Source organism: Carya illinoinensis, chromosome 1 (assembly GCF_018687715.1).
Source record: "Carya illinoinensis cultivar Pawnee chromosome 1, C.illinoinensisPawnee_v1, whole genome shotgun sequence".
NCBI classification, from domain to species: domain Eukaryota; kingdom Viridiplantae; phylum Streptophyta; class Magnoliopsida; order Fagales; family Juglandaceae; genus Carya; species Carya illinoinensis.
The window spans coordinates 56,164,109-56,179,608 of NC_056752.1; the positions used below are offsets into that span (position 1 = coordinate 56,164,109).

A 15,500-nucleotide genomic window follows, 5' to 3' on the forward strand; every position below is an offset into this window, starting at 1 on the left:
TCTCGTGGTCCGTTGAGGTTTCAAACTGCTTCAATTGTGAAGGGTGCCCAAATTGGGAACAATTATGTATTCAGGAAATAAAAAAACACATTTATCGGGGGGAAAAGTGGGTCAAAATTGAAGAAACTATACTATAAATTTTTACCCTCTACTTGGCCTTTAAGCAGATCATGCTCAGGAAAGGATGGCCTTGAAAACATTAACATGCACCCATCGGAAGTGAAGTTTTTTTTCCAAAGGTTTGAAATTCAGTTGAGCAACTTCGGGGTCTGAGACGAGTGAGAATATAGTGGCAAAGCCAACTATTTGCACAAACACTTGAGGATCAGACCACGAATTGAACTGGATAGGAACAAATATCAATAGCCTGTATCAGTGCTTAACAGCTACAGCTTCACTGGACTTCAAAAATTAGTCTAGAATTTAATTGACTTTAGAGTCATCTAACGTTAAATGATAATTTACATCAATGCACCCTGACCAAATCATCTATAAACTGTACTTCACTTGATATCTGCGAAGCCAATCTTCACCTTTCTCATAATAATCTGTTTTACTAAAAGTCTGTGTCAGAAACTGTGGATCAATGGCATAAGCAGCAGCCCCACGCCATGCATCAAGAACAGGATCAAATGCTCTTACCACCTTTATAAGTGACCCAGATGGCCTAATCATCCGAATTCCAGCTTCCAATCGCTCAGCAATACCAGGGAAAAGACAACTCCCACCAGTCATAAATATTGAACTGGTCAGTCTTTCCTCCACACCTTCGCCCATAGATGGCAACCTCCTTATTGAGACCCCAGCCATCTCATCTAACCCAGCTTGATCCACCCCAATCCAGTTGGGATGAAATAAAATTTCTGGGCATCGAAACCTTTCAACCCCAAGAACAATCTTGAAGTCTTCCTTTGTCAAAGGACGGATACGAGGTACTTCAACAGGTTGAGAGGTTCCTAATTCTGAGCTGGGAACAAATGTAGGATCAATTTCCTGCCACAATATTGGTCAATTGAGACTTGTATTTGAATTAAAAATAAATACCGAAATAAAAAGGTGGTTTCAGATACATATCACCATCATATACTATCATGGCATGAAAAAACTAACCTGGAGCCTGGAAGATATGCGAGTGAGTTCAGCTTCATCCTGATCTGGCCCATCATCATCATCATCATTATCTTTGCTCATGAGTTTGTAAAGTTGCCAATCTTCATCCCTGGCACCAAAAGTATCTTCTCCCTTCCCCCGATCAAAGGCTGCTGTAGTTAGGAGGCGCATCCTTTCCCTCTGGGCTGCACTCAATCTCTCACCACGACCAACACTTCCAGACATATTATTTCCATTTGTATGGTTCCCATTTGTCTTGAGTCGTTTTCGCTGCTCAACCTTCTCAGAAATCTCTTTGTATTTAACACGCAGCTGTTCTAAATAAAGCTCCGGGTTCTCTCTACATAGAAAGAAAGACAAATAATGAAAAAAGAAAAGTATTTTTATTTGAGGAAATCTATAAGACTATTCATGCATCGAGTAAAGCCAGCTTTCTTAAAACCTAATGTTATACTTGAATCAATTATTTAGATACAGCAGGATATGCTTTTCTATCCTCTTTACTCTCTTGCTTCTCCTTAACAACCCTACTCAACTTAACATCACAAAGATTTACTTTTGACTGGAAAAGATTTTCTCTTTTCTCCTGGACACCTGACTGCAATTGAAAAAATGAAAGAAAAAACCAAGACCCACCCATACAAGCGGTTTTCTTCATCTTGTTGGTTTTTTCTTTCTCGTTCTAATTCTGATTCTGAGCGTTTCTGTTTTGCTCGCTGCCGGCCTTCAGACGTGGTTTTAAGAAACAACTGCCTCCTTTTTTCCTTGAGCTTTCACGTGACCATAACAAAGTGAATGATTACCATTAGATCGGAAAGCTTAACAAAAACAAATAGAGCTGTTATCCATCAGGTTTCCGACCCAGCACTGCAACCATAAGGTTGCAGTATTGTGTCAATTACAAACTCATTCCAATTCAGGAAATTTTAGAAACAATAGTCAATACTCAAAAATAGGACCTAAGAAATATAAATGATAGGTTATGCATAAACTTCAGACTTAACATACAAAGAATTTGCAATGTAGAGGTCTTGGGGAATATGGCTATATGAGTAGGTGTGTGTATCGATGACTTGATAATTAAAATATGCAATCCATTCCATGTTGTTTCTCGGTCCAGGTTAACTCTTCATTTCACATTCCAGACAACAGGTGAGCCACTAGTTGGTCTGGAGGGACAGAAGGCTAGGTTACATCTTATAAGCACAACCAGTTAAAAGTTCAAAATGAGAAGGCAGCCATTCAGTATAAAAGCATACCTGCTCGGGTGTCAGCATGTTATCGGGTATATTGACAAGAGGAAACTTTTCGTTTGTAGAAGGGTCTGTCTTCTCCTCAGATTCGGCTTGGTCATCCTTTGGTTCACCTTTTGCTTTTCGTAAAGATTGAGTAACTTTCAGAAGGGCAGATTCTATTTCCTGCTTGGAGAGATAGCCAGTTGCTGACAGAAAAGATGGAATATCATCCTCTTCCACTTGTTCGAGCTGCTCTAAAAGAAATTCCAAACCATGCAATTCATTTTCTAGTTCGTTTATCCTAGATGACCTCTTTGCCTCAGCCATTTCTCTCAGCCGTTGACCTTGTTTCTCCTTTATGGCTGCCTTTCTAGCAATCTCTTCTTCTGAAGGAGGCTCCTCAACTGGAGGTGGAATCCATGGAAGCTGCCAACACCTAGTTTTATCTTCAGCTTCCTTGGCCCCTTTCTGTCGCAAAAAAAAAAAAAAAAATGCCATAGTTTATTGTCAGAGATTGAAAAGGGAAACCCGAGGAAAAGAGCCGGGCAATTTACTTGAAACAATCGAGCTTCTAAAGCATAATCAGGAGCGATATAACAATGCTCCATCTTCAGGTCTTCAACTTTCTCCCATGTAAACCTAGCCCTGTAGCATTTAAACAACAAGATCATAAGTTTTGCACAGACATGACTGACTCAATAGAAGCATAATTTAACACATTCTACACTTACATGTGATGAGGGTATTTAAGTGAAATAAGTTGCTTCAAATAATCAGTGATGTGGTATCCACCAATATTAGTTCGGCAGCTTCCTCCATAAACAGGCTCTCCTTCAATAAACTGAGAGTCAATTGCCATAACACAGCATAAAATGAGACACCATAAACACACCATAACACCAATGATGATGAAACACAAAGAGAAATATATGTGGGAATTTCCAAGTAAAACTAATACATCATTTATTTGCAAGCAGGGTCATCAATATGCTCCAAAACAAGGTTAGGTTTGACAACATCAGTTCGGGATGCATGTTGATGTAAGATGTCCATTGCTTGAATAAATAACGCGAATCTAGGAAAGCATACCGGGATTACATGAGTTGTGGTAAATCCAGGGCAGATAGCAAGACCCTCTTTATCACAAACGCCAAGGTGTTGATTATATTTATAACTGAATGCAGCATCAACACCAAATGCTGAGATGGTAGAAAGAAAAGGCAGATTAATCAGGACATAAGTACACACATCAATGATGTAAAATGGGAACCAGCACAAAGTATTTCCAAAGGAAAGTGCAAGGACATAAAAAAATAAAACAGAATAGAAATAACCATGCCCACTGATCAGACCCATTGCTTACATAGGCAAGGCCATGCTATCTGCTATATAGCTTTTGAGCCTGCCCATTGAAGTTTTATGTAATAGTTGGTGATATACCTACTGATGGAACTCCATAAGTCTCAAAAAGAAGCTCAGCCATTTTACTACGAGACTGAACAGGGTTGCATACGCATTCTGTGATCAGGACAGGATGATCAATCTGTTCTGCCCTCAAGTGTAACATAAAAACAAGTAAAAAGAAAATTCCATGAGTATATTGAAAAATCCAAAACCGTTTTTGATAAGTAAAGATACCATGTCTTATTAAAATGCGTGCAAGTGTGCAACCCAAGTAAACTTAGGGTATACGAGGGACGCCTAATTTAAGGAAGAGTAGGGTAACAAGAAATACTAAATTAAATACAAAAATTCCAAAACCTAGTTCACAATACAAAGCATTTAGGATAAATAACCATGCCTGAAGCAGCAAACAGTGTAGAAAAAACAAATATTGTACAACATATCATGCATGTAGATTCCATTTTAAATCCTGAATACACTGTTTACTCCATGCATTACCAATGGTCTCCAAATGCCACAGATAGGTGAAGATGAATTTATTAAAATTTTAGATTTGTAAATCCAAATTAACATTATTTTGAAATCTTTAAAAGCAAAATACATAGTACCCAATCACTTCATTTTAAAATACCTAAATACCATGGCCATGGACCGCAAGTTTTTTACCAAACTCGATAGAAAACCACAATGTAAAATAGTAAGTCTAAAAATTTACTCTTAACTGTCATTGCACTCAGTGGGACTGGAAACAATCACCAGATTCTATATTTTAACAGAAACCATAGGATAATAGAAAAGCATAGAACAAGCCAAAAAAATAGCTGAGAAATAGGCCTTCTGCAATAAAAATCCTACAGCATAATGTGTATAACCATTTTTGACATACCTCCGATCCATTTGCACCCAACCGATCAAAGCCGAAGTCAAGAATCTACAGATGCAAGAAAACATTCGTGAGGCCACCATTCTTAACACGTGCTCATGCATACACAAAGATACACAAAAATTGGACGAAAATGAGCTCCAGATTTATCTGTCAATAATCAAAACGTGCATTTCGGTATTTGTGACCAAAAAGCATAACATGCACAGCCTGGGAAAATCCTTTAAGAAACATAAAAATTGGTCAAATTATAAATGGGTTTGAGATAGAATACTTCGAACCAGTTACTGAGCTCCTTAAAAGAGCACCTAGGCGGCATGTTCATTTTCTTGGTTCACGCAGAACAGCAATTGTAAAATCAAGTGTCATTTACTTAAAAATAAATGGTGCAGGGACTCTACTAGGTTTTCTAATTTTACTAATATAATTTAGAATTTAATACTTAAAAACGATATTTCGGAATGGATTGCAGAAAAGTGCAAGATTTTTGCAGTAACGCCATTTGCTTTCCCCTGTTTTCTTCACGCTGTTTTATTGATCACTTCGCCTTCTGCATATCCTACTAACCGCTCAAAACAAGAATCTCTATTTAAGTAGAGAGCAGAAAAAAGGTGGGCTAACTCAGGAAATAAAGGTGGAAGCAAATGGATTCTTAAAAGAAAGCGCAATAATAAGTTCAGATAAGCAGGAAATTCCTTATGAAGGGAGCTACAAGTAGATTAAGGGGCACTGCAGTACATTAAAAAATAAAAGGCATGTTATGTTCCATGTTCATAAAACTTGAAATGCCATTTCAATATCATTAAAATGGCACTTATATAATTACGACTATAAATATCATTTCTCTCATGACATTAATTATCTTCACAAGAATTATCTATAAAAAAAAAACTTGAAATGCCGCACTCAAATACTGAGCAGAGAAAGAAGAACCAGCTTACATATTCCATTATTTCAAACTGATAAACAACATTGCTATCAAAAGCCGAGCGAGGCCCCGAGCGAGTGCAGTCAAAGTACTTCAACAATGCAGGGTCATGGTCACCAACAATAGTTACAGTTTCCCCTGCATCATAAAGCAAAACCCCACCCCAAAACAAAAAAAAAAAATCATGCTGAAGAAAAATATTGGATGAATAAATGAAAACATTAGACGTTCACCAGGACCTATCAGACCAATTTTAGGGAGGAAATATGGAACGAGAATAGAGGCTCAAATTCTCCTTTATTTTCTTCGGCCACTCACTCATGAGCCAAACAGAACCTAAGAATCTAAATCCCTTGTCCCTTCTAGAAAAAGAAAATAAATTTTTAGAAAAATCTTGGAATTAAACGTTACCAGTAGTTTTATGTCGTGGCCGCTGAACAATGTTGCGGAAAATGACTCGAGGGTTCGTCTCTCCGGCCCATCTGAAAATTCAAAAGTAAATATTAACTCATAAGGCCCTACGAAAATGAATGCCTACATACATATATAAATATAGATGTTGGGTTAGGATTTCTTTGGGGAGTACCCAATACGGAAATAGGAAGCACCATTGTCGATGACGATGGGAACGGTGGAGGGGAAGAGATTGTAATCGGATTGCCGCTGTATTCGTGAAATGAAAGGCATTTTCACTTTCTCCCCTCAAAATCTGAATGGGGAATTAGGGTTTTGTGGAGGAAGGTTAGGTCCAGCAAGATGGTAAGCAACCATGGTAGCAGGTTAGCAGCCGTGAACCGGATTAATCACGATCCGAGCGCCGAGCGGGTTCCACTCGAACCGCTTTGTACTCTGGAGTCTGGGATTTGGCAGAAACTAATCTTGAGGCTTTTCAGAATGAGGTCCAAACCATCTAAGCCCAGCCCAGTCTCTGGAAATTTCTACCCAATTACAATGTCCAACATCAACTGGCGCGCACTCTCTCCATCGGGCCCACCCACAACAAAAATAAAGAAGCGAACTTGCACACCGCGCTTCCAAAGAGGAGGGAAACGAACGTGTGGTCCAGATTCAAATCAAACCCCCTCTTCGTTTCACGTAGTCCACGTGGCAAAATAAACTCTTTTCGCCCACTTTTTAGCTCCACATCAGCTAAGCTTGAGTTGATTCCACCGCACGTTTTGATAAGTCAAAATGTCAAATCGCAACTTCTGGAACAAGCTAGCAGCTAGGGTCCGTTTCGACTATATAAATCATCTAGCAATTAGACTAAACATACAGAGACCATTGAGTCATTGACATCATAGAATTACATATATATATAGTTTGAGGTCGTACGATATGGAGTTGAATGAGAGGGTGGTTGGTAACGAGAGAGTGGAGGAAGAGGGTTGCGTCACTCCGAGACACAATGACTGTCAAATACCAACGGCTCTGGCATGCCCGCCGGCTCCAAAGAAGAAGATGGCTCTAGTGAAACATCGGAATCAGCCGTCGAAGAATGGTTTTTTTCAACCACCTGATCTTGATGTTCTTTTTGCGATGACACCCAGGAGAGAAGCTTGTGCTTGAGGGGTTTACGTGGGTGGAAGAAATGACCGGTCCTTTTTAAATAATTTTATATAAACCCATATTTTGATTGTTTCAGAATGTTTTGTTCTGTAAGCTCAGAATATATGATGGCAATGTGTAGCTATAAGCTGCTATCATGTATGTATATATTTTTCGATGTCTTTGTTTAGTACGGGCTAGCTGGATAGTATAGGGTTTCTCTTTCAAGTCATTAAATATGGTATGGTCGTTGATTAAATGTCCATGGGCATGTAAATGTAAACTTTGGTGCCTAATCCTATTAACCAAATGAAATTGTAGATCCTAATGCCAAGCGTATGGGTCGATTCTTGCTCTTATATGAACCCAATCATATTCAAAAGTCTCCTTCTCCTTCTTCTTCTTCTTCTTTGTGCATTTCAGCTAGCTTGAGACGTAAGGGTAAAGTTTCTGTTTGTTTGAAAATAAAAAGAAAAAAAGTAAAGACTTTTGTTCATGTAGTAGAATAGCAGGAAATGCATGGGACCATGGGTAAAATAATAGGGACAAGAATTAATGGAGTGTGGTCTCAGCGGGATAAGGTTTTAGATACGCAATTGCCGAAGGGCTGGGGACAGAAAACCGGGCTCTAGTTTTTGTCACCAAAGCCTATACTCAATGCCTAATGGGTAGGCTTTAGGTCGTGGAATTTTGGAAATCGGCCCACGACTCTAGAAAAGGCCGCAGCACAATTTCAGCCCTGCCGCGATCGGCCCACTCGTTGGAGTCCTGATTAAAATAGCTAGCGCACTTTTCTTTTCTTTTCCTAAAATTTTCTTTTAAAAGGGAATTGGGATATGAGACTCGATCCCAGATAGGACTAAAAAAGGGGAGAGAGACAAAATCATAATGCAAAGTCATCGGTACTAGCGTCCATAGTTACCAGCTTCGAGACCAATGTAAGCAGCAGCAGCAGCAAAGACCAGCTTGTTTCAGAAGATCATCATGGGCAGCTTAGAGAAAATGTAAAGCTGTGCAATTTATTTTCCTCTGAGATGAGAGGACGAGAAAATGCAGTACTTGGTAAGCATCTTGCATGAAAATTCAACGGCAAGTTTGATGTTCAGGTCATTGTGCATGAATGAGTGGTAGTCCGATTTTTTTTATTTTATACATTTTTTAATTGTACCGAAGACGTGCAGTTGTTTATAGCTGGAATTATTGTACCATTGGGGCCGCAAAACTGAGCCATTAACGGGTACGGGTTGTACTGACTGTCTGGTCTAGTGGGCTCGGGGATTTCTACTATGGACATTGGATACCCCACTATTAGTCGCTTTTATGGGCCCACTTTGATCATATTATTCGAGCATTATTTTATTATTCTATTTTACATGGCAGCATCATTGTCATTTGTACGGCATGCTAGAGTTTCCCATTCTTGTTTCCTGCACAAACTCTACATTTTTCTTTTTTCCATAAAAAAGACGTATGAGAGTTTTTTTTTTTTTAATTTATTTTACCCGTTTCTTTGATAATTCATCACGCCAATTTATACACTAATCATGGAAGTAAAGTCCCCCTCCCCCGCCCCTAAGCAAACTTTTAAATACAGTTATTATAAACTTGAATGTATTGTTGACGACCAAGTTCTTCTGTCCAAGGGAGCTAGCTAGTTTCAAAACGTATTATAGTTTCAACCACAGGAGTCACAAGTTGAATGATGGAGACGTACAGCCATTAATCATGGCGGAATGTTGAGAGTGTTTATATATACCAGCCCAATATGACTTAATTAAATGCTTTTTCCAAGTGCACCAGCCCGATCGAGCAATGCATTCCCACATTGGATTATGTGATTCTTATTACTATATAACGTTCTAATATAGTAATGATCAATACATGAATAGATTCGAAGAAACGAAAGACTAACAGGACCACATAATTGGATCTAAGGACACCCCGCATCATGATCGTGTTTACAGAACAACAACCATATATATATGGCTGTTCGTAGGTGTTTGGGCCAGCTTGCACGCACTAAAACCATATATAAACCTATTAGGTTCATGTCATTTCCCTTAATTACCTTTCAACCAGATAAACATTAGCTGCAAAAATTATCTCTAAACTATACTCACAAATTGACATATTAATTTTGATGTGACATGACGTTAGATTATAATTAGTTTTATAATAATCAAATTAATGATCCAACGTATTTATACGAATGACTTGTCTTTCTAGAATATATTAATAGAATCTCTTTATAACTGTAGATTTTTGTACTAGAATATATATTTCACGTGCATCCCCGCTTTTTATTGCCAAGATGTTTTTTTTTTTTTTATTCACCAAACAAGGACGAAAAAAATATGACGTTTGGATGACTCAATCATGATATATATAGTATCGTATAAGCTGATTCACTTGAATTACGGTCAATCGAATTATCATACCTCTAGAGGTGGGTCATACTCCTTTGTACGTAGTTCAATTATGTGAAAATATTAATCCTCGTCAAATCAGAGCACCTGAAAAAAAAAAAAAATCACTTAAGAAATTAAGTTATAAAAAATGCAACATAATTAACAGAGACAGATCCTCAAAATGTATATATATAGAAGCAATTAATACACACTGACGGAAGGGTACTACTATATATAACAAAAAACTATATATAGATCTGGAATGCATAGGTTTGTTTATCAAAAAGTAGCTAGCTAGGGTTCTTGACAACTGGAGAATAAGCTCACGACAAGGTTTAGAAGAGCTAGAATATCATCATGTACATGGAGATCGAGCATGAACTCCAACGATTCATATATATATATATATATATATGATATATAACAATGAAGCAGATATACAAGTACTATCACTACATGATGTACGCAACATAATAATACATGTATCCCAAGGGAATTTACTTGACAAAATAATGAACTACGGTCATCGGGTCATGATATATAAATCATAACTGTTTTGATTGTCATTAAAGCTGCAGTAAGTGGCAGTACTACTGACTAGCACTGTAGGTTTGGAATCCCTTCCACTGTCATTTACAAAATGAGCGAAGTCACAGTCTCACAGATCGTTCACCAGATTTCACACTATCATAGTACGTGAAATATTTGTTTTATTTCTGAAGTACTCTAGATCGCATTTTATTATGATTTTCCTTAAACAATCATAACGAAAGATATATATGGCTTATCTCAAGAGTTCACTGGTGTGATGGTGATCAACCTATCAAATGCCAATTTATGTTAAAACTCTCGAATGAACATGCATGAAAGTACAGCATCGATCTTCAACCCTGTGCATGTACGCGTTCAGGCACGTGTTAGAAATGTGAATGAGTTCCTTATACACAATAAAAACTATAAGTTTATTGCAATAGGAATGAAATGCTCTCTTTTTCCACTTTGGAATTGCATGCAGTCCACCCAACCGGCCGGTACAAGTTCTTGATTGCTGCCAGATTTATTTATTGGTTGCTATACGATCTCAAAGCTTGCACATTTTGTCCTACATATATTATATCATTTGGACCGAGGGTCTCTCGTTAGTCAGACAGAAAATATATTATTCCGATAATAAATCCCACCTGATAATCGGGCTAATGTAGTAGTTAGCAGTCCTAGTTGATTATAAACAGACCTAGAGTACAGTTAAGAGAACTGAATGGATCTCCAAAAACAACCTGATTCATGATGTAGGAGTCGCCACAAGCAAATTTTGGAAACGGTAAACTCTATGATTAGAACGCTGTAATCTAAACTAGGGCAGTAAGGATTTCAATCCAGACTGGAACATCCGACTAGATCGGACCAATGGAAACACCGGTCAGTTTCGGTCTTCCCTTTACAAAATTTTCATTTCGCTCAAGTCTTAGGGTTGGATTTTTCTACCCTATGACTGACCGAATTTAATATACATATTTAAAAAAAAATTATATATATTATTTTATACAATAATTATATAATTAATTTTTCTATAAAAATAATTATATATTTTTTATCTAACTTATCACCATTGACTATATAAAATATTAAATATACAATTAATAAAATGTTATCAATTAACTCATATATTATTTCAATTAACTAACCTATTGCCATTATTGAATTATTAGTATCTACATCTAATTAAAGTAATTAGGTAATTTTTTTGTAAAATAATTAAGTTATTAGATTAAAAACCATTTGGTATTGGGTCGAACCGAATAGTTCTGGTCTGATCCGGTCTATATGGGAGTTCGGTCCGATGCAAATTAGAAAAATTATGAACTAGGGGGTTCGGTCTGGTGCCAAAAACCTCATTTGGACCGACCGGAGCGGACCAACTTCACCTCAAACCTAAATGACTTGTTCCTTAATATATAGGCTCTCAAACCTAAATGACTTGTTCCTTAACAGGCTATCACGTGTACTGAACCAACCAAACAGACCATAAGACTTCATCCATGATATATTATTAATATATATTGTACAACTTTCCTACTTAAGATGACTCAATGTAAGATATTGAGAAAAATAAAAGTTTTAACTAAATTAGTATCCAACTATTTTAAAATTTTTATATCAATAGTTTAATCTTTAACAATTGAAAGTTCTAGGATTGTTGAATATGGTTAAGCTTTTAACCCATATACCATAAAATTATTATTAAAGATTCAGCTATTAATCTAAAAGTCTTAAAACTGTAAGATATTAATTCCATTAAGCATTTAACAGATAGTAAGCCAAAGCGCTCCCCTGCTTGAACATAACTGGAGAAGATTTGAAGTAGACAACTTTCCTCTCATATGCAAACCCAGAAATCCTAAAATGCCACTTCAAAGGCCGCTTATATATCCTGGAAAACCAAACCAAAATTATGAAAAACAGCCGAGAAACTGTAAATATTGAACTGCCACATCAAATCTAAGAAATCCCTCATTTGAAAGGATGGCTTTCAAATTCAGATGCCAGAAAAACCCAGAACTCCACGATTGTTATGTTCGAAACCGACAAAATGATTGCATGTTCGACTTTATGTGTATTCCAACAGAAAAGCTGGTCATTCATGTTTTCAATAAGCTGGTTAGATCGATATCATGCAGATCAAAATGAATATCAAAACGAAGAGAGAGAGAGAGAGAGAGAGAGAGAGAGAGAGAGAGAGAGAGAGAGAGAGAGAGAGAAAAGCGAATAACCATTCAATACATCAAACAAAAAGACGTCATGATTTCTCGGGTTACAATACGCTCCAAAGGACAGACATACCTGCTGAGACCAGGGGTTTGCAGTGCGAATAACTTTCAGAGAAAGATTTCAGTAAAACTACTGAAAATAAAATATCCCAAAAAACACAGATTATACCGTATTACCGTACGGATCGTGGGCCACCTTCTTTAACCCAAACATCAGACAAATCGGGATTAACCTGCAAAAAACCCTAAAAATATCAACCGGCACGGGTTAGAATGAAAATTCAATCAGAAAAAGTGGTTTCTGATCCGTAGATCTAAAAGTGATTATGGCAAACTAATTTTCGAAGTAATCGATGACTATGACTTACCTTCAATCTTATTGGCACCAAAATTGAGGGCATAGTCTTCATAACCTGTTAGTATTAGCCATTTATTGCCGCTGCAGCATCATCAAGATTCCCAGATCACAGGCCACACGGAATAAAGCGATGAACTACCCCGAAGAGGCCCTCAAAACGATTGTGAATCTTGATGATGCTCCATCCGCAAACAATTGCTGTTGGTCTTTAGAACTTCGTCATCATTTTTAGCCCATGCAAGAGATAGAATAGGAAGGACCAACATCCTAACCCTAACCCTAAATCTCATGCCTAAACAGAAAAGTTAAGGAAAAAAGTTCACGGGAAAGAGAAAAGGATTCAAAAACTTCATACGCCCATGTCTAGGTCTATGATTTATGGACAATATTTTTTTATATTGAACAATAATATCCTGCGTATGCATAAATTAACTCCTAAAGATGTAAAAAGAACTAGTGAAAGGAAAAGATTCTCAGGAAAGGGAGAGAAGGGGAAGAGATGGAGAAGTGCTGAGGGGTCAAGAGAGTTGGATGGTGTTATATTTATAGAGTTTCAATGAAGAAAGAGAAGGAATGAGCAACGAATAAAGGGAGAGGAAGACTGTTTGGTGACGGAGAGATCTGTCGGAAAGAGAGAGATGGGTGTGCCCATAACAGTTATCCGTCGCAATCCAAGGTACCAAATTTATCGGAAACTTCCCTCATCCAGGGGTGTCAGAACTCAGAAAAATAATAGCAATCTAGCAGAATTGGGAACCCGAAAATTTACCCATTGATGCAGTAGTGACATCTACATTTAGAGGATATGTTGCGTCCTCCACAAGCATTTTTAAGTGGGGGCGACTGGCAAGAGGAATTGACAGGGGCGCCCTGGGCAGGCCTGCCCAATATCACTGGGGTATCACCCCCCCTTCTTTAGGGTTTCGGATTCTATTGATCCCTCTTCTGCCACTTTCTGATTCCTTGCAAGTTTTAGGAGAAGCTTTTGCCAGTTTATGGCCTTGTGTCTTGCTTTTTCTATTTTTATTTTTTTTGAACAACAAAAATTAAAATCTGATGTTTAATATTAGGACAGATTTGGGGCCAAAAGATTCTCATTTTAAAATTTTCATCTTCTCATTATAAGTACGTTTTTCAAATTTTCACATAAAATATAATAAACAATTCGATTTTTTTAAATCTCAATACAACTTTTTCAAATTTCAAAATAATAATATTATTAAAAATAATATTTTAAACTCTTATCTTAAACTCACAATTCTCATCTCTACCCCCAAAACCCCCTTTCATTGCTTTCGTCAATAAATACTTTACTTCGCGAAAAGTACTTATCCGCGAATGGCCAACCTTTCATTCCTTTCGCCGATAAGTACTTTATTTCACGAAAAGTTGATTATATCATTAATAAAACATGAAGAATTTCCACCATCGTATTAATTTACAAGAGTACTAGACTAAAATTATATGACCATTTCAAATTTCGCCCAAAATAAACACAATCGACATTATGAAAAACTGCTTAGTTATAAAAAATCTGCACAGTTATGAAAAAATTATTTAGTTATGACTAGTTATTTTCTGTAAATTATTTATTTTATATTAAAATGAGTTTGTTTTAATCATAAATAATCATTATTGTCGGATATTATCTGTCATATATGGTCATCTTTCCTGTAAAGTGATTTCAATTAAATTTAGTGTATATGTGTGTCATATAAATTATAAGAAAAAGAAAATTTATATATGATTGGCCTCTCAATTTTCTTTTTATTATAATTAATTAAGCACAATTGCGCTAATTAAACCACATTAATTCTCATGCTTCGACATAGGCAATGTACGTATGATAAGTCTTTGAGCAATCTAGTTCGCGCGTTAAATATAATACAGGTAGCTAGGTTCCTTTGTATGAATTAGTACACATATACATATTATATATACTTCCGAGCTTGATCACTCCACTACATGATATGCAGACTGTAATTTACTGATAATCCAATATAATGGAACTCAGCCAATTATATATATTGCCCATGGCAATCATGAGCCTCTCCCTCTGGCCCTCCATCTTAGGCAAGTTTCTTGATTTCTTAATTAATTTCCTGGCGACATGCATGCTTGCAGCTGGTTGTTGTTGGGACGGCCGATTTATGTTCATGTTTACATTGTTTAGTTAGGAATCGGCATATTCTTCTCTCTCTCTCTCTCTCTCTCTCTCTCTCTCTCTCTCTCTCTCTCTCTCTCTCTCTCTCTCTCTCTCTCTCTCTCTCTCTCTCTCTCTCTCTCTCAAGCTTTTGGGATATCTGCATGAGCTCCTCGAACACCTGGCCCACAAATCGATCTCCCGCTATATGAAGTCCAGAATTCCAATTTGTTGAAATTAAACACTGAGCACCCCATGAGTTAGCCATTAAAACTATTCGGACAAGTAAAGTTTAGTCTTGAAGTAAAAAGCTGTCTTTTCCAAACATTGTTACTATAGTAATATTTAATTCACAAAATAATCTAGTTTATACATGATGTCAACAGTATAGATGAGGATATACATGTTGTCAACACCAATTTGTACGCTCATGTAGTGTGTGTGTATTTGCATCAGTTGTAGTATATAGAACTTGGGCCCTATTTGTATGTTGAGTTGAATTTTTTATAAATAGTAGTGAGTTGAGATGATGGAGTGAGTTTTATAGGACCTACCTAAGATGAGTTTAGATATGTTTAAATGTTAAGATAAGTTTAGATGTATTTATAAAAATTTTAAAAAGATTATGGATCTCTCATATAAAGAGGTTTTGAATTGAAATGAGTTTAGTGATTTGAAAGTTGAATATTTGAATGTTAGACTCAACTTCAGATTA

At 36.8% G+C, this 15,500-nt stretch overlaps 1 protein-coding gene and 1 long non-coding RNA gene across 4 annotated transcripts; both read right to left on the reverse strand.

The window, feature by feature from the left end:
• Positions 1-318: 318 nt before the first annotated feature.
• On the reverse strand, positions 319-6,424 carry LOC122291133 (actin-related protein 5-like). 3 transcript variants are annotated; one of them, XM_043098783.1, is made up of 12 exons: positions 6,147-6,424; positions 5,972-6,042; positions 5,574-5,698; positions 4,636-4,680; positions 3,786-3,888; positions 3,435-3,544; positions 3,077-3,186; positions 2,900-2,990; positions 2,370-2,813; positions 1,753-1,880; positions 1,111-1,450; positions 319-993 (listed from the first exon to the last, which is right to left on the reverse strand). In XM_043098783.1, the coding sequence occupies exons 1-12, from the start codon at positions 6,245-6,247 to the stop codon at positions 490-492; spliced, it is 2,172 nt and encodes a 723-aa protein (XP_042954717.1). In that variant the 5' UTR covers positions 6,248-6,424; the 3' UTR covers positions 319-489. The 3 variants fall into 3 exon arrangements, with proteins under 3 accessions (XP_042954717.1, XP_042954713.1, XP_042954721.1); XM_043098779.1 differs by having other exon boundaries at positions 1,747-1,880; positions 6,147-6,421; XM_043098787.1 differs by lacking the exons at positions 5,972-6,042; positions 6,147-6,424 and having other exon boundaries at positions 1,747-1,880; positions 3,786-3,893; positions 5,574-5,686.
• A 5,196-nt stretch (positions 6,425-11,620) lies between these two features.
• LOC122291166 lies at positions 11,621-13,704 on the reverse strand. The gene is made up of 2 exons (XR_006236572.1): positions 12,653-13,704; positions 11,621-12,529 (listed from the first exon to the last, which is right to left on the reverse strand). It is a non-coding gene; the product is annotated as an uncharacterized LOC122291166 (long non-coding RNA).
• Between the last annotated feature and the right edge of the window lie 1,796 nt (positions 13,705-15,500).